A 25,710-nucleotide genomic window follows, 5' to 3' on the forward strand; every position below is an offset into this window, starting at 1 on the left:
GATCCCATAATCTATGCCTACACTTGTCCGTTGATCAGACCCTGTATTGATAACTCCCTGCCGGTGCCAAGGTGAACCCTCTCTAGATGCAGTGGACTCTAGCATCACTCCTTTGAAAATATTGCACTTTGTTTCCGGGTGATGGAGCCCTTCAGTGTTGGGGTGCGCAGTATCTCTCACCCTCGTACCTCCCCAGTATAAGCAAACACCTCGCCCTCTGTATTTCCAGGTGAGCCTCAAGAAACGGACTTCCTGCGGGGTGCTGCTGGCACAGGCTCCCGCCAGGTGATGGGCTGGGCCCTGACGTGGCAGCAGCTCCGGGCCTTGTTTTTCAAAAGGGCCCTCTATGCTCGGCGCAGCCGCAGAGGGTTCTTCGCTCAGGTATGCACTTTCACCTTCCTGTTTCTGTGAATTTTCATGTTTAGACCTGCTGCCCCCTCAGATGAATCACCCCTTGATTCATGCTGAGTCCATCACTCCCTGGCTGGCCCTGTGTCTCTTCTCATTCTTCACCTCTCGTTTGTTGCTGATTCTTTGGCTCCCTGGATGACCCTGTGTCTATTCTCATGCCCCCCCCATGTTTGATGTTGATTCTATGACGCCCTTCCTAGCCCTCTGCATACTCTTAGGGCCTCTCTTCATCTAAGAGATTATCTCCCGCTCCCAGGCTAATCTCATATGTGCATTCATAGTTCCTTGCTTGAACCTGTGTTTCCTTTTGTGGTTTACCCCGCGACGTTCGGTCTTACGCATGCTCGCTGGTTGCTTCCTCTCCAGTAGTCCTTCCGTTTGCTGGCAGCCTTGTGTCTCACAATTAGATGTTATACTGTCCCCTCAGGCTTCCTTTGGTCTCCTCTGAGGGTCTCTCCGTCCCTGTTTGACCTCCTGTCTCTTCCTGTTGCACAGATCGTGTTGCCTGCCCTGTTTGTGTTCATCGCTCTTCTCTTCAGCCTGATTGTTCCCCCATTTGGCAAGTATCCCCCTCTTCCCCTGGACCCCTGGATGTACGGACAGCAGTACACCTTCTTTAGGTAAGTCTGGCTGCTTCACTGGCCTTCTCCATGTGTGTCCCCGGGCGGGAGCTTCTTGTTCCTACCTGGATTCCTCTGTGTTTGAATTCTGTTGCCCCTGATGGTTGCCCCGCCCCTGGTCTTTGAGGATACTTGCCCTCTACGGTGCTTCCTTCAGCTTTGTGTACCCTCTCAACCCTTGACTGCAGTCTTTTTCACTCTGTATTTTTCTGTTTCAGTGACGATGCCCCGGGGGAGCCCAGCTCAGAACAGCTCCTGCAGGCTCTCCTGGCCGAGCCAGGCTTTGGGACAAAATGCATGAGGGACGTGACTGGTTTGTGAGTACACCTCTCACTCTCGTGGGACACTGGGTGTCTTTTAACTCTATGGTTGACACGGTGGCATCTTTGAGTGACTGTTCTGGGACCTGGAATTAATCACAAACCTTTTTGGGGTCTTAAGTTTCTCTGTAGCTCGTACCTGTGGCTCTGCAGGCATCTATTGCGAAGGACTCTTGGGGGCATTTGTAGTGCTGTGCAGCAGTGGTTTTGGAAGGATTCTCCTAAGTGCTTATCTTCTGTGCCCTTTGTCTGCTCTCAGATCCTTTCCTTTGCCCACGTGCCTGGAGATTGTCTTTCTTTTCTTTATCAGAGAACAGTGCCAATCGACGGACCCCAACTTCCGAACCCCCGAACTGCCCCCATCCCTGGTGCAGACTTTCCAGAGTGGGAACTGGACGTCAGACCGGCCCTCGCCGGACTGTGTGTGCAGCTCCGAAGGCACGAGGAAGATCCTGCCAGACTGTCCAGAGGCTGCAGGAGGCCTCCCACCCCCTCAGGTAAGGACTGCTCCTGGCTGTGCACCCCCCCCACCCCCTGTCAGGCTTCAGGGGATGATGCTGCTTACTGACTCTGAAGAGCTGCAGCTTTTGTAAGGCATGCAGCGCCTCTTTCCATAATGTACTGTTCGTGCTCAAATCCTTATAATTGCAAATTTGGAAAGGAGGAACACAAAGCCATTACAACATGCATAGCTTGCTGTAAGAAAGATACATCATCATTTGAAACCACGAAGTAGCCGTGGAACAATTGGTGGCATATTTAAAATAGTCTAATTAGTCGCTTTGCGGTCTACATTGTAACAAAGCCCAGATGGACTTCATTATGAGCACTTGAAGAAGACACGAGCTAAAACAAGCAATGAAGAGAGGAACTGATAGAAGAAGAGAAAGAGGAAACTTAAATCGAAAGCTTGGTCATAAATCTATGGACAGATGGGTGACCGACGTATTACATTTGCAGTCACATCTGCAATACAATAATCAAATCAAATGCAGCGTCTGTGAAGTGCAGTCACTGGAGCTCAGTCTAATGTGTTTATAGACCTTGTTTATTTCATAGTTGATTGGATTGAAGGACTTACTCCTCGTGTGTAGTTTCCAGGTACGATTGTCATATCTTTGCGCGTGATTAACCTTGTTCGTAACATATATATTATTTGATCAGGTTGGTGTTTCAACTATTTTGGAGGAGATCGTGATGCCCAATATACCCTCTGAGGGTTTCAATGATACAATCGAACCCCTCAGTCTCAGGAAAGAGTAGAAATCAAAGTCTGGAAGACCACGGAAGGGAATTATTCTGAGATACAGAGTGCAGTCCTCACCCAGTACCATCCCTTTCTATTCTCATATGTACTAGTACGCCTCAGCATTATCTGTTGATATTAGATCAGACTTATATAGTGCAAGGAAGGTCGTTTCTCTAACTTTTAACTGTAAATTCTGTTCATTTGACCTACCAATGAGTTCTATTCAGTATTGTTCTGGATTCAACCGCAGCTAAATACCTTCTTGGAATTATCAGTGAAAAAAGGAACCCGTGCCCAGTTATTCTTCCGAGCAGGAGCCAGGGCAGGTCTGTACTCGTATTAAAGGTCGTTTGACAGCATCTAGTCAATTCGGCGTAAGAAATGCCGTGTGATGCTGTTTAAAGTCCGGCGCTCGGACCATCATAGTGTTTGTCAGATCCAAGTTTGACTGTGGACGTTTCTGTTTCCTTGTCAGCCAAAATGTACTTGGAGAAGATCTCATCAATCACGTAATAAAAGGCTAGCCAGGCTTTTGAGATAACGTACATAAATGCCCCCCCTATTAAATAATGGGGTTGGGGCATTTATTTGTGCTGCTGTGCTACGCTGTGCTACGCTGTGCTGCGCTGTGCTCCTTTACCATCCGGAGTTCTTGTGAATAATGGAATTATCCTCCGGGCTGAACTGCGATGCCTGTGGATCGCCCTTAATCAAAAGTCACCAGGGAAAGAACTTGTTGCACTTTTGCAAGTACGCAACCATGTGTGTGACCCCCAGGAGTATCAGAGACCCCAGCGACCCCTGTACTTCTCTCACACATCTTCCTGAGTGACTACATTCCCAGTCCCCCTCTCTGTAGCGCACCTCACTTTTCAACCTCGCGCCTTCCATCCTTCACGCTTTATTCCTGGACGCTTGGGCTGTCGAAGGGGCTTGAATGTAGACCTTACTGGGTACGTGGAGTTTGGTAGATGCAGGACATCTGCCAGACTAAGCATGGGCGGAAAATCCGTTCCGCTCGCGGATTTTGCAGATTTTCGGTAAATTCGCGATCCGCGAACGCTTGCAAATTTACTGAAAATCCGCAAATTCGCACGCAGCGGATTTTCTTTTCTTGGTGATACAATTTTGCGGCGTGCGGCGTAAGTTCGCAATTGCGAACATGTAGGTGCGGCGGGCAGCAACAATCTCGCACTCGCGAAATTACAAAATTTGCAATTGTGCACAAGAAATCCACTAGCAATCAGCATAGACCGTCTGAAAATGATGATTTTTATCAGAATAACTCCTCAGGTTGACATTTGCCTGCCCTTTTTTGGATTTGAGGCCTTTTGACTTTCTTTGGATCACTTTTGGATTAGAAATCAACTTTCACAAGTAAGTTTGTTTGGGGCATTACATTTGCTGTTCTGCAGTAAAACGAGTTTTGCTAAACTGAAAGCACTCAGCAGGTGCAAAAGTTCAAACTCATCATTAGTAACCATTCCCTGTAGTGCTTCCTGACTGGGGCCCCTCCAGAGTTCAGTTGCTAGTTGCAACAATTGTATGACCCTGCTCTGACCCTCACAGCCGGATCATAGAATAGCTACAAGTAGGCCACAAAGGTCCTGGAAAAAAAATTGCACTGCAACAGAAAGCAAATTACAGATAAGGAAGCAGGTGCCAGACTGGAATTTTAAAATAGTGACACATTAATAAATCAACCCCAAATTAATTCATGTCAGTTGAAGCAGGGCAGGTGTGCTTGCTTTTCCCCCCCATAATCTACAGTGATGATGATGAACCAGAGGGTGGCATTGATGTACCAGAGGGTGGCATGGGTGAAACAGAGGGTGGCAGTGTTGAAACAGAGGGTGCTGTGAACCTGTGATGATGAACCAGACGTAGAAACAACATAGTCGCGACCGTTGTGTGCCGACAAGTAAGTTCGCAATTGCGAACTGGTACAAAATCCTCGCAAACTGGCAGAAACCCTTGCTAACACTATAAAAACAAAAAAATCCGCAAATTTGCGAGAATTCGCGGATTTTGCGGATTGCGAGTTCGCAAATACGCAAATTCGGGAACGCCAGATTTGCAAAATTCGCCCATGCTTATGCCAGACACTGGAGTGTGTCGCCTCCATCCTATTGAGAGTATAGACCCCGCTGTACGCTCTAACATGGGTGAGCGGGGCAAACACCATGCACACAGAAACCTTTCCTCAGCATTCCCTGCTCTTCTCCTGCAGGTGGAGAGGAACACGGGAGACGTCCTGCAGAACCTGACGGGCAGGAACATCTCGGACTACCTGGTGAAGACGTATCCCAAGATCATCCGGAAAAGGTACAAGTGAAAAGCTGCAGAGGGAGGGTGGCCTCGGTGGGGGGTAGACACCAAGGGACAAGGGACAGAGATGGAGGCAGCAGGAGCATTCAGGGCTTAGATGGAAGAGGGAAGGGGCGACTGGGTCAGAGAAGAGAGCAGATATGGGAGGAAAGAGACTGTCTATGTCTCAGAGGGAGGTCAAGAGAAGAAGAGGCAGCAAAGAAGGAACCATCCCCAGAATATGTTGTGCTCAACTCAGTCTTTTCGAGAACGGCTTGTCCCCAGAGGGATCGGAGTCCTGTGTATGGCAGTATATTCCTTCTACAGTTGGCAACAAAGGCCTATGGGGCTGGGGCAGAGTGGCGTCTGCTTATAGGGAACGGGCTCGGACAGCTTTATATGTGCAGAGATTTCTATGAACCTCTGTTGGTGCCTGCGCTCCGATGCAGCGATGTGAAGGTCGCTTTCCATGCAAAGCTCACTCCTGTCTACTGTCTCTTCTCTTCTAGCCTCAGAACCAAGAAGCTGGTGAATGAGCAGAGGTAAGTCAGTGCACGGCCTCTCATCCTCACGTGCACCTCCTGTGAGCGTCGTATGCTGCCGCAGACCCTCTTTCACTCCCTCGTGCAGGGGGTGTCATCAGCCTCTGCTCAGCCTGGACGCTGGTCGAGGCTGAAGTTGCCCCAGAGGCTGGTGGCGGGCAAGTTAAATACTCTTCACAGAACTTTAAAAGTGCTGCTGCTCTCCATGCCTGGCGTGAGAAGGGCATGAGGGACTTCTTTTGGCCCCATTTTCCTGTCTGAAACAGTTGCATGTGATTTTGTTTTGGCAGCTAAGACCCTTGTAGGGCAGAACCATGTACGTCATCTCTCCTCACCAAACCCACGCACCTCCCCCTCTCCAGTCTTTCAGCAGGCGCCCAGTTAATTCCATACGTTTCTTACACCATGCTACCTGCAAAAAAGTGAACCGTACCTACTTGTGGTATCTGTACCCATTCCTGCATGGCAGAGGCTTGGCTCTTAGTATTGGAATTTAGTCTCTGTGTGTACCTCCACCCTCTACTGCCAGAGACATGTTTAAACAGCGGGTTACCTGAGTACCGCTTTTCTGCACACCAGAGGCCCATATCTGCCTACAGCAAAGTACCCACAGGTACCCAGAACTTGTGCTCTGGAGGCGTGTCTCCCGACCGCAGAGTCTGAGTAACCTGCATTGTCATTGTGCCTGCACATCAGATGCCTGGGTTTTGATAATGCACAGGCTCCGCTCAACCTGCACACTGGAAGCCTGTGCTTCGTACCACAGACCCGTGAGCCACTCTCTAACTCTATGCCGGAGACACATGTCTCCATCTGCATTCCTCCACCATGCGAGAGGCCGGTATGTCCTTATCATCCTGTGCCATCATTCAGGACACCTGTCCACATGAGGCTGCTTCCCATTCCAGACCTTTCCTGAGTGCTCCCACCTGCTCACTGGAGGCTGCTTCCATTCCACACATTTCCAGAGTGCTCCCACCTGCTCACTGGAGGCTGCTTCCATTCCACACATTTCCAGAGTGCTCCCGCCTGTACACATGAGGCTGCTTCCATTCCACACATTTCCAGAGTGCTCCCGCCTGTACACATGAGGCTGCTTCCATTCCACACATTTCCAGAGTGCTCCCACCTGCTCACTGGAGGCTGCTTCCATTCCACACCTTTCCTGGGTGCTCCCGCCTGTACACATGAGGCTGCTTCCATTCCACACATTTCCAGAGTGCTCCCACCTGCTCACTGGAGGCTGCTTCCATTCCACACATTTCCAGAGTGCTCCCGCCTGTACACATGAGGCTGCTTCCATTCCACACATTTCCAGAGTGCTCCCACCTGCTCACTGGAGGCTGCTTCCATTCCACACCTTTCCTGGGTGCTCCCACCTGTACACTTGAGGCTGCTTCCATTCCACACATTTCCAGAGTGCTCCTACCTGCTCACTGGAGGCTGCTTCCATTCCACACATTTCCAGAGTGCTCCCACCTGCTCACTGGAGGCTGCTTCCATTCCACACATTTCCAGAGTGCTCCCGCCTGTACACATGAGGCTGCTTCCATTCCACACATTTCCAGAGTGCTCCCACCTGTACACATGAGGCTGCTTCCATTCCACACATTTCCAGAGTGCTCCCACCTGTACACATGAGGCTGCTTCCATTCCACACATTTCCAGAGTGCTCCCGCCTGTACACATGAGGCTGCTTCCATTCCACACATTTCCAGAGTGCTCCCACCTGCTCACTGGAGGCTGCTTCCATTCCACACATTTCCAGAGTGCTCCCACCTGCTCACTGGAGGCTGCTTCCATTCCACACATTTCCAGAGTGCTCCCACCTGTACACATGAGGCTGCTTCCCATTCCACACCTTTCCTGAGTGCTCCCACCTGTACACATGAGGCTGCTTCCTATTCCACACATTTCCAGAGTGCTCCCACCTGCTCACTGGAGGCTGCTTCCATTCCACACATTTCCAGAGTGCTCCCACCTGCTCACTGGAGGCTGCTTCCATTCCACACATTTCCAGAGTGCTCCCGCCTGTACACATGAGGCTGCTTCCATTCCACACATTTCCAGAGTGCTCCCGCCTGTACACATGAGGCTGCTTCCATTCCACACATTTCCAGAGTGCTCCCACCTGCTCACTGGAGGCTGCTTCCATTCCACACCTTTCCTGGGTGCTCCCACCTGTACACACGAGGCTGCTTCCATTCCACACATTTCCAGAGTGCTCCCACCTGCTCACTGGAGGCTGCTTCCATTCCACACATTTCCAGAGTGCTCCCGCCTGTACACATGAGGCTGCTTCCATTCCACACATTTCCAGAGTGCTCCCACCTGTACACATGAGGCTGCTTCCATTCCACACATTTCCAGAGTGCTCCCGCCTGTACACATGAGGCTGCTTCCATTCCACACATTTCCAGAGTGCTCCCGCCTGTACACATGAGGCTGCTTCCATTCCACACATTTCCAGAGTGCTCCCACCTGTACACATGAGGCTGCTTCCCATTCCACACCTTTCCTGAGTGCTCCCACCTGTACACATGAGGCTGCTTCCTATTCCACACATTTCCAGAGTGCTCCCACCTGCTCACTGGAGGCTGCTTCCATTCCACACATTTCCAGAGTGCTCCCACCTGCTCACTGGAGGCTGCTTCCCATTCCACACATTTCCAGAGTGCTCCCACCTGTACACATGAGGCTGCTTCCATTCCACACATTTCCAGAGTGCTCCCGCCTGTACACATGAGGCTGCTTCCATTCCACACATTTCCAGAGTGCTCCCGCCTGTACACATGAGGCTGCTTCCATTCCACACATTTCCAGAGTGCTCCCACCTGCTCACTGGAGGCTGCTTCCATTCCACACATTTCCAGAGTGCTCCCGCCTGTACACATGAGGCTGCTTCCATTCCACACCTTTCCTGGGTGCTCCCACCTGCTCACTGGAGGCTGCTTCCATTCCACACATTTCCAGAGTGCTCCCACCTGCTCACTGGAGGCTGCTTCCATTCCACACATTTCCAGAGTGCTCCCACCTGCTCACCTGAGGCTGCTTCCATTCCACACATTTCCAGAGTGCTCCCGCCTGTACACATGAGGCTGCTTCCATTCCACACATTTCCAGAGTGCTCCCGCCTGTACACATGAGGCTGCTTCCATTCCACACATTTCCAGAGTGCTCCCACCTGCTCACTGGAGGCTGCTTCCATTCCACACATTTCCAGAGTGCTCCCGCCTGTACACATGAGGCTGCTTCCATTCCACACATTTCCAGAGTGCTCCCACCTGTACACATGAGGCTGCTTCCATTCCACACATTTCCAGAGTGCTCCCACCTGTACACATGAGGCTGCTTCCATTCCACACATTTCCAGAGTGCTCCCACCTGCTCACTGGAGGCTGCTTCCCATTCCACACATTTCCAGAGTGCTCCCACCTGTACACATGAGGCTGCTTCCATTCCACACATTTCCAGAGTGCTCCCGCCTGTACACATGAGGCTGCTTCCATTCCACACATTTCCAGAGTGCTCCCACCTGCTCACTGGAGGCTGCTTCCATTCCACACATTTCCAGAGTGCTCCCGCCTGTACACATGAGGCTGCTTCCATTCCACACATTTCCAGAGTGCTCCCACCTGCTCACTGGAGGCTGCTTCCATTCCACACATTTCCAGAGTGCTCCCGCCTGTACACATGAGGCTTGTTGGACAGGCCCCATGAAGGGCCGCTCTCCCCCGGCCCTACCAGGCCCGAGTCCGGGCCCGCAAGTACCACACACCACCATTGCACGTCCTCTGTCCCCTCAGGGACCCCTGCCCTCGAGCATGTCAACCTCGTGGGTCCGATCCACTGCCGGCCCTCGCGCCCATCCTGGGGCGCCATCTTGGACACTCCACCACGAGGCCGCCTGGCCCCCGATCGACCCCAACCCTGGGCCTGGCCAGGCCTCAGACATCCCGGCACCACCATCCACCAGGAGGTGAGCGGGCTACTTGGCAAGTCAATGGGAGAAAGAGGTGTCGATGGCTCTCCCCCGCCAAGTGCCGCTCGCCCATCGCCTCCCCGGGCGCCGGCTCCACCCCCCTGCTGGGTGTCTGGACTCACTCATCCCGGACCTCCCGACCTCCAAGTGCGAGAGTCCGGACATCAAAGCACACCAGCCCTATAACTGGGGCAGCTCCAGAGCAGGAAGGCAGTTGTATCTTGGAGTCGAGGGACGTAGAGAGGAACTCATCCTTGACGGACTACTGGCGCTGCCGTAGCTCTGTCTTGTGCACCATCGTCCTGCCTGTTGGCGCTGCCACAGCCTTCGCAACCTTCATATCCTTCATCGTCGTCGGGACCTGCTGGCGTGGCCGCGGACCGTTGTAATCGTCATCTTCACCGGGACCTGCAGGCTCCGCCGCGGACCGTCGTTTTTCCTTCGTCCATCTCGGGACCTGCTGGCTCCGCCGCGGCCCGATCATCTAGAACGCCGAGCTCGAGGATTGAGAGCTATTTTCCACTCATTGGTAACAAAGACTGTCCCGCTACCCCTTTCCTAAGCCAGAGACTAGAACCGAGGGGACCCCTGAGTCCAGACCTCCTTGTATCACATCATCGTAACCTAAGAATTGCATATAAAGTCTCGTTAACCTTCAACCTTGTGTGGTGTCCGTCTGTGGGGGGGGAAGTTACTTGTCTGTACAGTCGTTGGAGACGGCTCTCCCTGGAGACCTCTCCCCGTAGTCTCGGCCGACCCTCCCGGTCCGTCTAACATTGGTGGCCAGCGGCGCGATCCGAATCACCGCATAACGTACAGAGAGTAGCTCACCCCACGACGAAATCACAATGACAACCAAAGAAAGCGGATCAACCGAGAAGTTCCAAATGGAGAAACTGGAGGAGTACAGCCATCGTGAACTAAAACAATTCTGCATCGAACTGGGTATCGCTACCACCGGACTAAGCACCAAAGACGATTTTAAGCATGCCCTAGAATCTTGGGCAGAGACCGGGGCTGCCGGAACCCCCGATCAAAGCACCGCAGAAAAAACCACCACGGCCCCTGAAGGGCAAAGAACGGGTCTCTCGCAAGACGAGATCCAGGAAAGAGAAAGAACCCGACTACACGAGCTAGAAATGGCCCGACTCAAGATGGACGTCGAACTCAAGTTGGCCGAACAAAAAATCAACTTAGAGCACCTGCGTCTCCGAGAAGAAAGAGAGGAGAAACAGAGGCAAAGGGAGCTCGAGGAAAAGAAACTGGCGTACGAACACGAACGGAACCTAGCCGAGATCAACCTGCGCAAGCAGAATAAAGAAGTAGGGGTGCCCGAGCGACCCCACACCTCAGGGGCCACAGACAAAAAGGTACACATCCCCAAGGATGTTGTCCGAGAATATTTCCGAGAGGACGACATCCAGCAATGGTTTAAGGCCTATGAAATCGCTATGACTGCACACCGGATCGATAGAAGCGATTGGGGAGCCGGTCTATGGGGGAGATTCCTCAATGAGGGCCGCGATACCCTGCTACAGCTCCCGGACCACCAGATGACCTCCTATGACCATATGAAAGCGGCACTCCTCACCCGCTATGGCCTCACACCCGAGATGTACCGTCAGAGGTTCCGAGACTGCACCCGCATCCCGGGTACAACTTGGGTGGACTATGTAACGTACTTTAGCCGAGCTTTCGAGGGCTGGATCAGAGGAAACAACGTCACGACCTACGAACAACTGTTCAATCTGATGGTATGGGAGCATCTGTCGAACAATTGCTTCATTGAGCTCCGCCAGCACCTCCTCGACAGTAAGTTAACGGATCCCCGGCAGCTCGCGGCTGAAGCTGACCGGTGGGAGATCACCAGAGTGGGCCGGAATGGGTCCTACGAACAGAACCGGAACAACAATGGTCAGCACCGACCAAGAGGAGGAGGAGGGGGCCAAGGACGAGGAAGAGACAACGCTCCGGTCGCCCCCGCTACCAGCACCACCCCCCCGGCCAACCGGGGCGGCACCCCGGCGCGACCGGGGTACAGAGCCAATGTCACGTGTCACCGATGCCAACGAGTAGGCCACTATGCAAACGACCCAAACTGCCCGCAGTACCAGAGCCCAAGACCCCGCCAAGTGGCCGCTGCGGCCCTAGGGGAAGAACAGATCTCCGAGGAGCAGGAAGAATACGAACAAGAGCATCAAGAGTGGGAGCCAGCCGCCATGGCTCTAGCATGCTTAGGGGGGAAAGACATGGTCCCGCGGGTCCCCCTACCCGCTAACACCCAGAAGTACAGCCAATGGGTGAGCATCAATGGACGCCGGGCCGAAGCCCTTCGTGACACCGGGGCCAGTGTAACAGCCGTCCGCTGTCACCTGGTGACCCCAGAACAGTATCTACCGAACATTCTCTGCCCTGTACGATCAGCCGATAACTCGGAAAGTCTGTGTCGGATGGCCTGCGTCCCTTTCGAATGGGGAGGGGTCTCCGGCATATTGAAAGTAACGGTCCGAGACGATGCCCCCGTAGACTGCCTCCTTGGAAATGACCTTGAAAGCTCTCCGTGGGCAGCCGTGGAGCGAAAAGAACACCTAGGGATGTTAGGCGTCCCGGACTGGGCGTGCGTCACCACCCGGTCCATGGCCACCCGTGCCAACCACCGCCCAGAAGAACCCGCATGGCCGGCGCCACCGCCTCCGGTCGCCCCAGCCGAAACCACCGACCATGATATTCCCCCCGAACCAGCTCAACCTTCCGACCTCGCTAACCTCGACCAGTGGCCTCAAGAGGGGGGGCCCACGCAAGAACAATTTCGCCAAGAACAGAAGACCTGTCCCTCTCTCGAGGGACTCCGCCAGCAAGCGCTCGCCCAAAGCGCAGGGGATACCTCCGGAACTCATTGGGTCTACTGGGACAATGATCTGCTATACAGCGAGCAAAGAATCGCCGAGCTGGGGGCCAACCGAGTATTAGTGGTACCCCTCCGTTTTAGAGACTTTCTGCTAAACCTGGCCCACGATGTCCCCCTAGCAGGACACCTGGGACAAGATAAAACCTACAGTCGCCTAGTGACCCACTTCTTCTGGCCCAAAATGAGGAACGACGTGCACCAGCATTGCCGATCTTGCCCCACGTGCCAAGCCAGTGGGAAGAGCGGCCGCAAACTAAAGGCCCCCCTGCAACCTTTTCCTGTGGTCTCTACCCCATTTGAGAGGGTCGGAATAGACATTGTGGGGCCCCTGGACCCGCGCACAAAACAAGGCCATCGATTCATCTTGGTGCTAGTGGACCACGCCACCCGCTACCCTGAGGCTGTTCCTCTGCGGACTGTGACAGCCCCGGTAGTCGGCCGGGCTCTGATGGGGATCTTCTCCCGTGTGGGCTTCCCCCGAGAAGTCGTCAGCGACAGGGGCACGAACTTTGTTTCTAAATACATGAAATCTCTCTGGCAACAGTGCGGGGTCACCTACCGATTCACGACCCCCTATCACCCTCAAGGGAACGGACTTGTTGAGCGGTTCAACCGCACGCTAAAGGGGATGATCGGGGGGTTGGAAGAGCCCCTCCGTCGCCAGTGGGATGTGCTGCTGCCGTGTCTCCTCTTCGCCTACCGAGAGGTCCCTCAGAAATCCCTGGGCTTCAGCCCATTTGAACTGCTATATGGACACCCAGTGCGGGGGCCGCTCAGCCTAGTCAAAGAAGGCTGGGAGATGCCTCCGTTAAAGAACCCTCCAGATGTCTTCCGGTACCTCCTAACCCTCCGCAACCAGACCCGGCGGTTCAGGGAACTGGCAAAAGCCAACCTAGAGGCCAGTCAAGAGGACATGAAAAAATGGTATGACCAGAATGCCTCATCCATTGAATTCGAACCTGGCCAACAGGTATGGGTGATGTCCCCCACTGAGCCATGCGCCCTGCAAGACAAATGGACGGGGCCCTTCAAAGTAGTCGAGCGCAAGGGCCCTGCCACCTATCTCATCGACATGGAATCCTCCCGGAACCCTCTCCGGGTCCTCCACGCTAACAGACTAAAGCCCCACTTTGTGCGAACAGAGCTCAGCCTCCTGATGGCCACAGACAATGGGATTGAAGAAGACTCCGAGCCTCTCCCTGACCTCCTACGGACTCAGGAACAAGACGGCTCCGTGCATGGGGTCCGACTCTCGGAGGCCCTCACCAGAGAACAACGCCAGGAGTGTCAAGCCCTCCTATCACAGTTCGCCAGCCTGTTCTCCCTCACCCCCGGTGTCACTCCCTGGTGTGTGCACGATGTGGACACGGGGGACAGCCCCCCTATCCGCCACCGGGCCTACCGCGTGCCAGATCGGGTACGGGCCTGCATCCAGGAAGAGGTGGCCAAGATGCTCACACTCGGGGTCATCGAGCCCTCAGACAGTCCCTGGGCCAGCCCTGTAGTACTGGTCCCCAAAGCAGCTGCACCCGGCACCACACCAGAACTCCGGTTCTGCGTCGACTACCGGGGCTTGAATGCGGTCACCAGAACAGATGCGCACCCCATACCCCGGGCAGATGAACTAATCGACCGCATGGGAGCTGCCCGCTATCTCAGTATCTTCGATCTGACGGCGGGCTACTGGCAAATCGGCCTCACACCCCGGGCGCAGGAACGTTCGGCCTTTTCCACCCCCGATGGCCATTACCATTTCACCGTCATGCCCTTCGGCATGAAGAATGCCCCGGCAACATTCCAACGGCTCGTCAATCAGGTCCTGGCGGGGCTCGAAGGATTCAGCGCCGCCTACCTAGACGACATCGCTGTATACAGCCACCATTGGCCCGAGCACCTCCACCACCTCCGAGCAGTGCTGCAAGCCCTTCAGCGAGCTGGCCTCACGATCAAGGCCAGCAAGTGTCAAATTGGGCAAGGGTCTGTAACCTACCTCGGGCACCAGGTGGGAAGCGGCCTGGTGGCCCCTCTGCAGCTAAAAATTGCCGCCATCCAGTCTTGGCAGCCCCCCATCACTCAGACCGAGGTACGAGCCTTCCTGGGCCTCACAGGATATTATCGAAGGTTCGTGAAGGACTACGGTACCATAGTAGGGCCCCTCACAGAACTCACGTCAAAAAACCAGCCCAAGAACGTCAACTGGACCCCAGAGTGCCAAGCTGCATTTGAACAACTAAAAGCCGCCATGTGTTCTGCCCCTGTGCTCCAGGCCCCCGACTACAGCCGGGAGTTCGTTGTCCAGACGGATGCCTCCGACCATGGCATTGGGGCAGTCCTGTCCCAGGTAAACACCGAAGGCCTTGATCAACCGGTGGCCTTTATCAGCCGGCGACTCCTACCACGGGAACAACGCTGGAGCACCATAGAGAGGGAGGCCTTCGCTGTGGTATGGGCCCTCAAGAAACTCCGGCCCTACCTTTTTGGCACCCACTTTCGGGTGCAGACTGACCACCGACCCCTGCAGTGGCTGATGCAGATGCGGGGGGAAAACCCGAAGTTACTACGCTGGTCCATCTCCCTGCAGGGTATGGACTTCACAGTTGAACACCGGCCTGGGCCAGATCACGCCAACGCGGATGGCCTGTCCCGCTTCTTCCGCCTCGACGAGGAGAGTCCCCAAGAGGATAGGTGACTCTCCCCGCCTTCAGCTGGGGGGGACGCATGTTGGACAGGCCCCATGAAGGGCCGCTCTCCCCCGGCCCAACCAGGCCCGAGTCCGGGCCCGCAAGTACCACACACCACCATTGCACGTCCTCTGTCCCCTCAGGGACCCCTGCCCTAGAGCATGTCAACCTCGTGGGTCCGATCCACTGCCGGCCCTCGCGCCCATCCTGGGGCGCCATCTTGGACACTCCACCACGAGGCCGCCTGGCCCCCGATCGACCCCAACCCTGGGCCTGGCCAGGCCTCAGACATCCCGGCACCACCATCCACCAGGAGGTGAGCGGGCTACTTGGCAAGTCAATGGGAGAAAGAGGTGTCGATGGCTCTCCCCCGCCAAGTGCCGCTCGCCCATCGCCTCCCCGGGCGCCGGCTCCACCCCCCTGCTGGGTGTCTGGACTCACTCATCCCGGACCTCCCGACCTCCAAGTGCGAGAGTCCGGACATCAAAGCACACCAGCCCTATAACTGGGGCAGCTCCAGAGCAGGAAGGCAGTTGTATCTTGGAGTCGAGAGACGTAGAGAGGAACTCATCCTTGACGGACTACTGGCGCTGCCGTAGCTCTGTCTTGTGCACCATCGTCCTGCCTGTTGGCGCTGCCACAGCCTTCGCAACCTTCATATCCTTCATCGTCGTCGGGACCTGCTGGCGTGGCCGCGGACCGTTGTAATCGTCATCTTCACCGGGACCTGCAGGCTCCGCCGCGGACCGTCGTTTTTCCTTCGTCCATCTCGGGACCTGCTGGCTCCGCCGCGGCCCGATCATCTAGAACGCCGAGCTCGAGGATTGAGAGCTATTTTCCACTCATTGGTAACAAAGACTGTCCCGCTACCCCTTTCCTAAGCCAGAGACTAGAACCGAGGGGACCCCTGAGTCCAGACCTCCTTGTATCACATCATCGTAACCTAAGAATTGCATATAAAGTCTCGTTAACCTTCAACCTTGTGTGGTGTCCGTCTGTGGGGGGGGAAGTTACTTGTCTGTACAGTCGTTGGAGACGGCTCTCCCTGGAGACCTCTCCCCGTAGTCTCGGCCGACCCTCCCGGTCCGTCTAACAAGGCTGCTTCCATTCCACACATTTCCAGAGTGCTCCCACCTGCTCACTGGAGGCTGCTTCCCATTCCACACATTTCCAGAGTACTCCCACCTGTACACATGAGGCTGCTTCCCATTCCACACATTTCCAGAGTGCTCCCACCTGCTCACTGGAGGCTGCTTCCCATTCCACACATTTCCAGAGTGCTCCCGCCTGTACACATGAGGCTGCTTCCATTCCACACATTTCCAGAGTGCTCCTGCCTGTACACATGAGGCTGCTTCCATTCCACACATTTCCAGAGTGCTCCCACCTGCTCACTGGAGGCTGCTTCCATTCCACACATTTCCAGAGTGCTCCCGCCTGTACACATGAGGCTGCTTCCATTCCACACATTTCCAGAGTGCTCCCACCTGCTCACTGGAGGCTGCTTCCATTCCACACATTTCCAGAGTGCTCCCACCTGCTCACTGGAGGCTGCTTCCATTCCACACATTTCCAGAGTGCTCCTGCCTGTACACATGAGGCTGCTTCCATTCCACACATTTCCAGAGTGCTCCCACCTGTACACATGAGGCTGCTTCCATTCCACACATTTCCAGAGTGCTCCCACCTGCTCACTGGAGGCTGCTTCCATTCCACACATTTCCAGAGTGCTCCCACCTGCTCACTGGAGGCTGCTTCCCATTCCACACATTTCCAGAGTGCTCCCGCCTGTACACATGAGGCTGCTTCCATTCCACACATTTCCAGAGTGCTCCCACCTGTACACATGAGGCAGCTGCCATTCCACACATTTCCAGAGTGCTCCCACCTGCTCACTGGAGGCTGCTTCCATTCCACACATTTCCAGAGTGCTCCCACCTGTACACATGAGGCTGCTTCCATTCCACACATTTCCAGAGTGCTCCCGCCTGTACACATGAGGCTGCTTCCATTCCACACATTTCCAGAGTGCTCCCACCTGCTCACTGGAGGCTGCTTCCATTCCACACATTTCCAGAGTGCTCCCGCCTGTACACATGAGGCTGCTTCCATTCCACACATTTCCAGAGTGCTCCCACCTGCTCACTGGAGGCTGCTTCCATTCCACACATTTCCAGAGTGCTCCCACCTGCTCATTGGAGGCTGCTTCCATTCCACACATTTCCAGAGTGCTCCCACCTGCTCATTGGAGGCTGCTTCCATTCCACACATTTCCAGAGTGCTCCCACCTGCTCACTGGAGGCTGCTTCCATTCCACACATTTCCAGAGTGCTCCCACCTGCTCACTGGAGGCTGCTTCCATTCCACACATTTCCAGAGTGCTCCTGCCTGTACACATGAGGCTGCTTCCATTCCACACATTTCCAGAGTGCTCCTGCCTGTACACATGAGGCTGCTTCCATTCCACACCTTTCCTGAGTGCTCCCACCTGTACACATGAGGCTGCTTCCATTCCACACATTTCCAGAGTGCTCCCGCCTGTACACATGAGGCTGCTTCCATTCCACACATTTCCAGAGTGCTCCCGCCTGTACACATGAGGCTGCTTCCATTCCACACATTTCCAGAGTGCTCCCACCTGCTCACTGGAGGCTGCTTCCATTCCACACATTTCCAGAGTGCTCCCACCTGCTCACCTGAGGCTGCTTCCATTCCACACATTTCCAGAGTGCTCCCGCCTGTACACATGAGGCTGCTTCCATTCCACACATTTCCAGAGTGCTCCCACCTGCTCACCTGAGGCTGCTTCCATTCCACACATTTCCAGAGTGCTCCCACCTGCTCATTGGAGGCTGCTTCCATTCCACACATTTCCAGAGTGCTCCCACCTGCTCACCTGAGGCTGCTTCCATTCCACACATTTCCAGAGTGCTCCCGCCTGTACACATGAGGCTGCTTCCATTCCACACATTTCCAGAGTGCTCCCACCTGCTCACCTGAGGCTGCTTCCATTCCACACATTTCCAGAGTGCTCCCACCTGCTCATTGGAGGCTGCTTCCATTCCACACATTTCCAGAGTGCTCCCACCTGCTCACCTGAGGCTGCTTCCATTCCACACATTTCCAGAGTGCTCCCACCTGCTCACTGGAGGCTGCTTCCATTCCACACATTTCCAGAGTGCTCCCACCTGCTCATTGAAGGCTGCTTCCATTCCACACATTTCCAGAGTGCTCCCACCTGCTCACTGGAGGCTGCTTCCATTCCACACATTTCCAGAGTGCTCCCACCTGTACACATGAGGCTGCTTCCATTCCACACATTTCCAGAGTGCTCCCGCCTGTACACATGAGGCTGCTTCCATTCCACACATTTCCAGAGTGCTCCCACCTGCTCACTGGAGGCTGCTTCCATTCCACACATTTCCAGAGTGCTCCCGCCTGTACACATGAGGCTGCTTCCATTCCACACATTTCCAGAGTGCTCCCACCTGCTCACTGGAGGCTGCTTCCATTCCACACATTTCCAGAGTGCTCCCACCTGCTCATTGAAGGCTGCTTCCATTCCACACATTTCCAGAGTGCTCCCACCTGCTCATTGGAGGCTGCTTCCATTCCACACATTTCCAGAGTGCTCCCACCTGCTCACTGGAGGCTGCTTCCATTCCACACATTTCCAGAGTGCTCCCACCTGCTCACTGGAGGCTGCTTCCATTCCACACATTTCCAGAGTGCTCCTGCCTGTACACATGAGCCTGCTTCCATTCCACACATTTCCAGAGTGCTCCTGCCTGTACACATGAGGCTGCTTCCATTCCACACCTTTCCTGAGTGCTCCCACCTGTACACATGAGGCTGCTTCCATTCCACACATTTCCAGAGTGCTCCCGCCTGTACACATGAGGCTGCTTCCATTCCACACATTTCCAGAGTGCTCCCGCCTGTACACATGAGGCTGCTTCCATTCCACACATTTCCAGAGTGCTCCCACCTGCTCACTGGAGGCTGCTTCCATTCCACACATTTCCAGAGTGCTCCCACCTGCTCACTGGAGGCTGCTTCCATTCCACACATTTCCAGAGTGCTCCCACCTGCTCATTGGAGGCTGCTTCCATTCCACACATTTCCAGAGTGCTCCCACCTGCTCACCTGAGGCTGCTTCCATTCCACACCTTTCCTGAGTGCTCCCACCTGTACACATGAGGCTGCTTCCATTCCACACATTTCCAGAGTGCTCCCGCCTGTACACATGAGGCTGCTTCCATTCCACACATTTCCAGAGTGCTCCCACCTGCTCATTGGAGGCTGCTTCCATTCCACACATTTCCAGAGTGCTCCCACCTGCTCACCTGAGGCTGCTTCCATTCCACACATTTCCAGAGTGCTCCCACCTGCTCACTGGAGGCTGCTTCCATTCCACACATTTCCAGAGTGCTCCCACCTGCTCACTGGAGGCTGCTTCCATTCCACACATTTCCAGAGTGCTCCCGCCTGTACACATGAGGCTGCTTCCATTCCACACATTTCCAGAGTGCTCCCACCTGCTCACCTGAGGCTGCTTCCATTCCACACATTTCCAGAGTGCTCCCGCCTGTACACATGAGGCTGCTTCCATTCCACACATTTCCAGAGTGCTCCCGCCTGTACACATGAGGCTGCTTCCATTCCACACATTTCCAGAGTGCTCCCACCTGCTCACTGGAGGCTGCTTCCATTCCACACCTTTCCTGGGTGCTCCCGCCTGTACACATGAGGCTGCTTCCATTCCACACATTTCCAGAGTGCTCCCACCTGCTCACTGGAGGCTGCTTCCATTCCACACATTTCCAGAGTGCTCCCGCCTGTACACATGAGGCTGCTTCCATTCCACACATTTCCAGAGTGCTCCCACCTGCTCACTGGAGGCTGCTTCCATTCCACACATTTCCAGAGTGCTCCCACCTGCTCATTGGAGGCTGCTTCCATTCCACACATTTCCAGAGTGCTCCCACCTGCTCACTGGAGGCTGCTTCCATTCCACACATTTCCAGAGTGCTCCTGCCTGTACACATGAGGCTGCTTCCATTCCACACATTTCCAGAGTGCTCCTGCCTGTACACATGAGGCTGCTTCCATTCCACACCTTTCCTGAGTGCTCCCACCTGTACACATGAGGCTGCTTCCATTCCACACATTTCCAGAGTGCTCCCGCCTGTACACATGAGGCTGCTTCCATTCCACACATTTCCAGAGTGCTCCCGCCTGTACACATGAGGCTGCTTCCATTCCACACATTTCCAGAGTGCTCCCACCTGCTCACTGGAGGCTGCTTCCATTCCACACATTTCCAGAGTGCTCCCACCTGCTCACCTGAGGCTGCTTCCATTCCACACATTTCCAGAGTGCTCCCGCCTGTACACATGAGGCTGCTTCCATTCCACACATTTCCTGAGTGCTCCCACCTGTACACATGAGGCTGCTTCCATTCCACACATTTCCAGAGTGCTCCCGCCTGTACACATGAGGCTGCTTCCATTCCACACATTTCCAGAGTGCTCCCGCCTGTACACATGAGGCTGCTTCCATTCCACACCTTTCCTGAGTGCTCCCACCTGTACACATGAGGCTGCTTCCATTCCACACATTTCCAGAGTGCTCCCGCCTGTACACATGAGGCTGCTTCCATTCCACACATTTCCAGAGTGCTCCCGCCTGTACACATGAGGCTGCTTCCATTCCACACATTTCCAGAGTGCTCCCACCTGCTCATTGGAGGCTGCTTCCATTCCACACATTTCCAGAGTGCTCCCACCTGCTCATTGGAGGCTGCTTCCATTCCACACATTTCCAGAGTGCTCCCACCTGCTCACCTGAGGCTGCTTCCATTCCACACATTTCCAGAGTGCTCCCACCTGCTCACTGGAGGCTGCTTCCATTCCACACATTTCCAGAGTGCTCCCACCTGCTCACTGGAGGCTGCTTCCATTCCACACATTTCCAGAGTGCTCCCGCCTGTACACATGAGGCTGCTTCCATTCCACACATTTCCAGAGTGCTCCCACCTGCTCACCTGAGGCTGCTTCCATTCCACACATTTCCAGAGTGCTCCCGCCTGTACACATGAGGCTGCTTCCATTCCACACATTTCCAGAGTGCTCCCACCTGCTCACTGGAGGCTGCTTCCATTCCACACCTTTCCTGGGTGCTCCCGCCTGTACACATGAGGCTGCTTCCATTCCACACATTTCCAGAGTGCTCCCACCTGCTCACTGGAGGCTGCTTCCATTCCACACATTTCCAGAGTGCTCCCGCCTGTACACATGAGGCTGCTTCCATTCCACACATTTCCAGAGTGCTCCCACCTGCTCACTGGAGGATGATTCCATTCCACACATTTCCAGAGTGCTCCCACCTGCTCATTGGAGGCTGCTTCCATTCCACACATTTCCAGAGTGCTCCCACCTGCTCATTGGAGGCTGCTTCCATTCCACACATTTCCAGAGTGCTCCCACCTGCTCACTGGAGGCTGCTTCCATTCCACACATTTCCAGAGTGCTCCCACCTGCTCACTGGAGGCTGCTTCCATTCCACACATTTCCAGAGTGCTCCTGCCTGTACACATGAGGCTGCTTCCATTCCACACATTTCCAGAGTGCTCCTGCCTGTACACATGAGGCTGCTTCCATTCCACACCTTTCCTGAGTGCTCCCACCAGTACACATGAGGCTGCTTCCATTCCACACATTTCCAGAGTGCTCCCGCCTGTACACATGAGGCTGCTTCCATTCCACACATTTCCAGAGTGCTCCCGCCTGTACACATGAGGCTGCTTCCATTCCACACATTTCCAGAGTGCTCCCACCTGCTCACTGGAGGCTGCTTCCATTCCACACATTTCCAGAGTGCTCCCACCTGCTCACCTGAGGCTGCTTCCATTCCACACATTTCCAGAGTGCTCCCGCCTGTACACATGAGGCTGCTTCCATTCCACACATTTCCAGAGTGCTCCCACCTGCTCACTGGAGGCTGCTTCCATTCCACACATTTCCAGAGTGCTCCCACCTGTACACATGAGGCTGCTTCCATTCCACACATTTCCAGAGTGCTCCCGCCTGTACACATGAGGCTGCTTCCATTCCACACATTTCCAGAGTGCTCGCACCTGCTCACTGGAGGCTGCTTCCATTCCACACATTTCCAGAGTGCTCCCGCCTGTACACATGAGGCTGCTTCCATTCCACACATTTCCAGAGTGCTCCCACCTGCTCACTGGAGGCTGCTTCCATTCCACACATTTCCAGAGTGCTCCCACCTGCTCATTGAAGGCTGCTTCCATTCCACACATTTCCAGAGTGCTCCCACCTGCTCATTGGAGGCTGCTTCCATTCCACACATTTCCAGAGTGCTCCCACCTGCTCACTGGAGGCTGCTTCCATTCCACACATTTCCAGAGTGCTCCCACCTGCTCACTGGAGGCTGCTTCCATTCCACACATTTCCAGAGTGCTCCTGCCTGTACACATGAGCCTGCTTCCATTCCACACATTTCCAGAGTGCTCCTGCCTGTACACATGAGGCTGCTTCCATTCCACACCTTTCCTGAGTGCTCCCACCTGTACACATGAGGCTGCTTCCATTCCACACATTTCCAGAGTGCTCCCGCCTGTACACATGAGTCTGCTTCCATTCCACACATTTCCAGAGTGCTCCCGCCTGTACACATGAGGCTGCTTCCATTCCACACATTTCCAGAGTGCTCCCACCTGCTCACTGGAGGCTGCTTCCATTCCACACATTTCCAGAGTGCTCCCACCTGCTCATTGGAGGCTGCTTCCATTCCACACATTTCCAGAGTGCTCCCACCTGCTCACTGGAGGCTGCTTCCATTCCACACATTTCCAGAGTGCTCCCACCTGCTCACTGGAGGCTGCTTCTATTCCACACATTTCCAGAGTGCTCCCGCCTGTACACATGAGGCTGCTTCCATTCCACACATTTCCAGAGTGCTCCCACCTGCTCACCTGAGGCTGCTTCCATTCCACACATTTCCAGAGTGCTCCCGCCTGTACACATGAGGCTGCTTCCATTCCACACATTTCCAGAGTGCTCCCACCTGCTCACTGGAGGCTGCTTCCATTCCACACATTTCCAGAGTGCTCCCACCTGTACACATGATGCTGCTTCCATTCCACACATTTCCAGAGTGCTCCCGCCTGTACACATGAGGCTGCTTCCATTCCACACATTTCCAGAGTGCTCCCACCTGCTCACTGGAGGCTGCTTCCATTCCACACATTTCCAGAGTGCTCCCACCTGCTCACTGGAGGCTGCTTCCATTCCACACATTTCCAGAGTGCTCCCGCCTGTACACATGAGGCTGCTTCCATTCCACACATTTCCAGAGTGCTCCCACCTGCTCACTGGAGGCTGCTTCCATTCCACACATTTCCAGAGTGCTCCCACCTGCTCATTGGAGGCTGCTTCCATTCCACACATTTCCAGAGTGCTCCCACCTGCTCACCTGAGGCTGCTTCCATTCCACACATTTCCAGAGTGCTCCCACCTGCTCACTGGAGGCTGCTTCCATTCCACACATTTCCAGAGTGCTCCCGCCTGTACACATGAGGCTGCTTCCATTCCACACATTTCCAGAGTGCTCCCACCTGCTCACTGGAGGCTGCTTCCATTCCACACATTTCCAGAGTGCTCCCGCCTGTACACATGAGGCTGCTTCCATTCCACACATTTCCAGAGTGCTCCCACCTGCTCACTGGAGGCTGCTTCCATTCCACACATTTCCAGAGTGCTCCCGCCTGTACACATGAGGCTGCTTCCATTCCACACATTTCCAGAGTGCTCCCACCTGTACACATGAGGCTGCTTCCATTCCACACATTTCCAGAGTGCTCCCACCTGCTCACTGGAGGCTGCTTCCATTCCACACATTTCCTGAGTGCTCCCACCTGCTCATTGGAGGCTGCTTCCATTCCACACATTTCCAGAGTGCTCCCGCCTGTACACATGAGGCTGCTTCCATTCCACACCTTTCCAGAGTGCTCCCACCTGTACACATGAGGCTGCTTCCATTCCACACATTTCCAGAGTGCTCCCGCCTGTACACATGAGGCTGCTTCCATTCCACACATTTCCAGAGTGCTCCCACCTGCTCACTGGAGGCTGCTTCCATTCCACACATTTCCAGAGTGCTCCCACCTGCTCATTGGAGGCTGCTTCCATTCCACACATTTCCAGAGTGCTCCCACCTGCTCATTGGAGGCTGCTTCCATTCCACACATTTCCAGAGTGCTCCCACCTGCTCACTGGAGGCTGCTTCCATTCCACACATTTCCAGAGTGCTCCCACCTGCTCACTGGAGGCTGCTTCCATTCCACACATTTCCAGAGTGCTCCCGCCTGTACACATGAGGCTGCTTCCATTCCACACATTACCAGAGTGCTCCCACCTGCTCACTGGAGGCTGCTTCCATTCCACACATTTCCAGAGTGCTCCCACCTGCTCACTGGAGGCTGCTTCCATTCCACACATTTCCAGAGTGCTCCCACCTGCTCACTGGAGGCTGCTTCCATTCCACACATATCCAGAGTGCTCCCGCCTGTACACATGAGGCTGCTTCCATTCCACACATTTCCAGAGTGCTCCCACCTGTACACATGAGGCTGCTTCCATTCCACACATTTCCAGAGTGCTCCTGCCTGTACACATGAGGCTGCTTCCATTCCACACATTTCCAGAGTGCTCCCACCTGTACACATGAGGCTGCTTCCTATTCCACACATTTCCAGAGTGCTCCCACCTGCTCACTGGAGGCTGCTTCCATTCCACACATTTCCAGAGTGCTCCCACCTGTACACATGAGGCTGCTTCCATTCCACACATTTCCAGAGTGCTCCCATCTGCTCACTGGAGGCTGCTTCCATTCCACACATTTCCAGAGTGCTCCCACCTGTACACATGAGGCTGCTTCCCATTCCACACCTTTCCTGAGTGCTCCCACCTGTACACATGAGGCTGCTTCCTATTCCACACATTTCCAGTGTGCTCCCACCTGCTCAGTGGAGGCTGCTTCCATTCCACACATTTCCAGAGTGCTCCTGCCTGTACACATGAGGCTGCTTCCATTCCACACATTTCCAGAGTGCTCCCGCCTGTACACATGAGGCTGCTTCCATTCCACACCTTTCCTGAGTGCTCCCACCTGTACACATGAGGCTGCTTCCTATTCCACACATTTCCAGAGTGCTCCCACCTGCTCACTGGAGGCTGCTTCCATTACACACATTTCCAGAGTGCTCCCACCTGCTCACTGGAGGCTGCTTCCCATTCCACACATTTCCAGAGTGCTCCCACCTGTACACATGAGGCTGCTTCCATTCCACACATTTCCAGAGTGCTCCCGCCTGTACACATGAGGCTGCTTCCATTCCACACATTTCCAGAGTGCTCCCACCTGCTCACTGGAGGCTGCTTCCATTCCACACATTTCCAGAGTGCTCCCGCCTGTACACATGAGGCTGCTTCCATTCCACACATTTCCAGAGTGCTCCCGCCTGTACACATGAGGCTGCTTCCTATTCCACACATTTCCTGAGTGCTCCCACCTGTACACATGAGGCTGCTTCCATTCCACACATTTCCAGAGTGCTCCCACCTGCTCACTGGAGGCTTGTTAGACGGACCGGGAGGGTCGGCCGAGT

The 25,710-nt window shown here is 54.6% G+C and overlaps 1 protein-coding gene across 1 annotated transcript in view; it reads left to right on the forward strand.

Moving 5' to 3' along the window:
• Positions 1-25,710, forward strand: part of ABCA7 (ATP binding cassette subfamily A member 7) — a 219,895-nt gene that overhangs the window by 143,590 nt on the left and 50,595 nt on the right. The window contains 6 exon segments of the mRNA XM_086946714.1: positions 230-381; positions 907-1,031; positions 1,250-1,352; positions 1,639-1,848; positions 4,831-4,925; positions 5,417-5,449. Of these exon segments, the coding sequence (XP_086802840.1) occupies positions 230-381; positions 907-1,031; positions 1,250-1,352; positions 1,639-1,848; positions 4,831-4,925; positions 5,417-5,449 (718 nt within the window).

This window comes from Lissotriton vulgaris, chromosome 12, assembly GCF_964263255.1.
Source record: "Lissotriton vulgaris chromosome 12, aLisVul1.2, whole genome shotgun sequence".
Classification (NCBI taxonomy): domain Eukaryota; kingdom Metazoa; phylum Chordata; class Amphibia; order Caudata; family Salamandridae; genus Lissotriton; species Lissotriton vulgaris.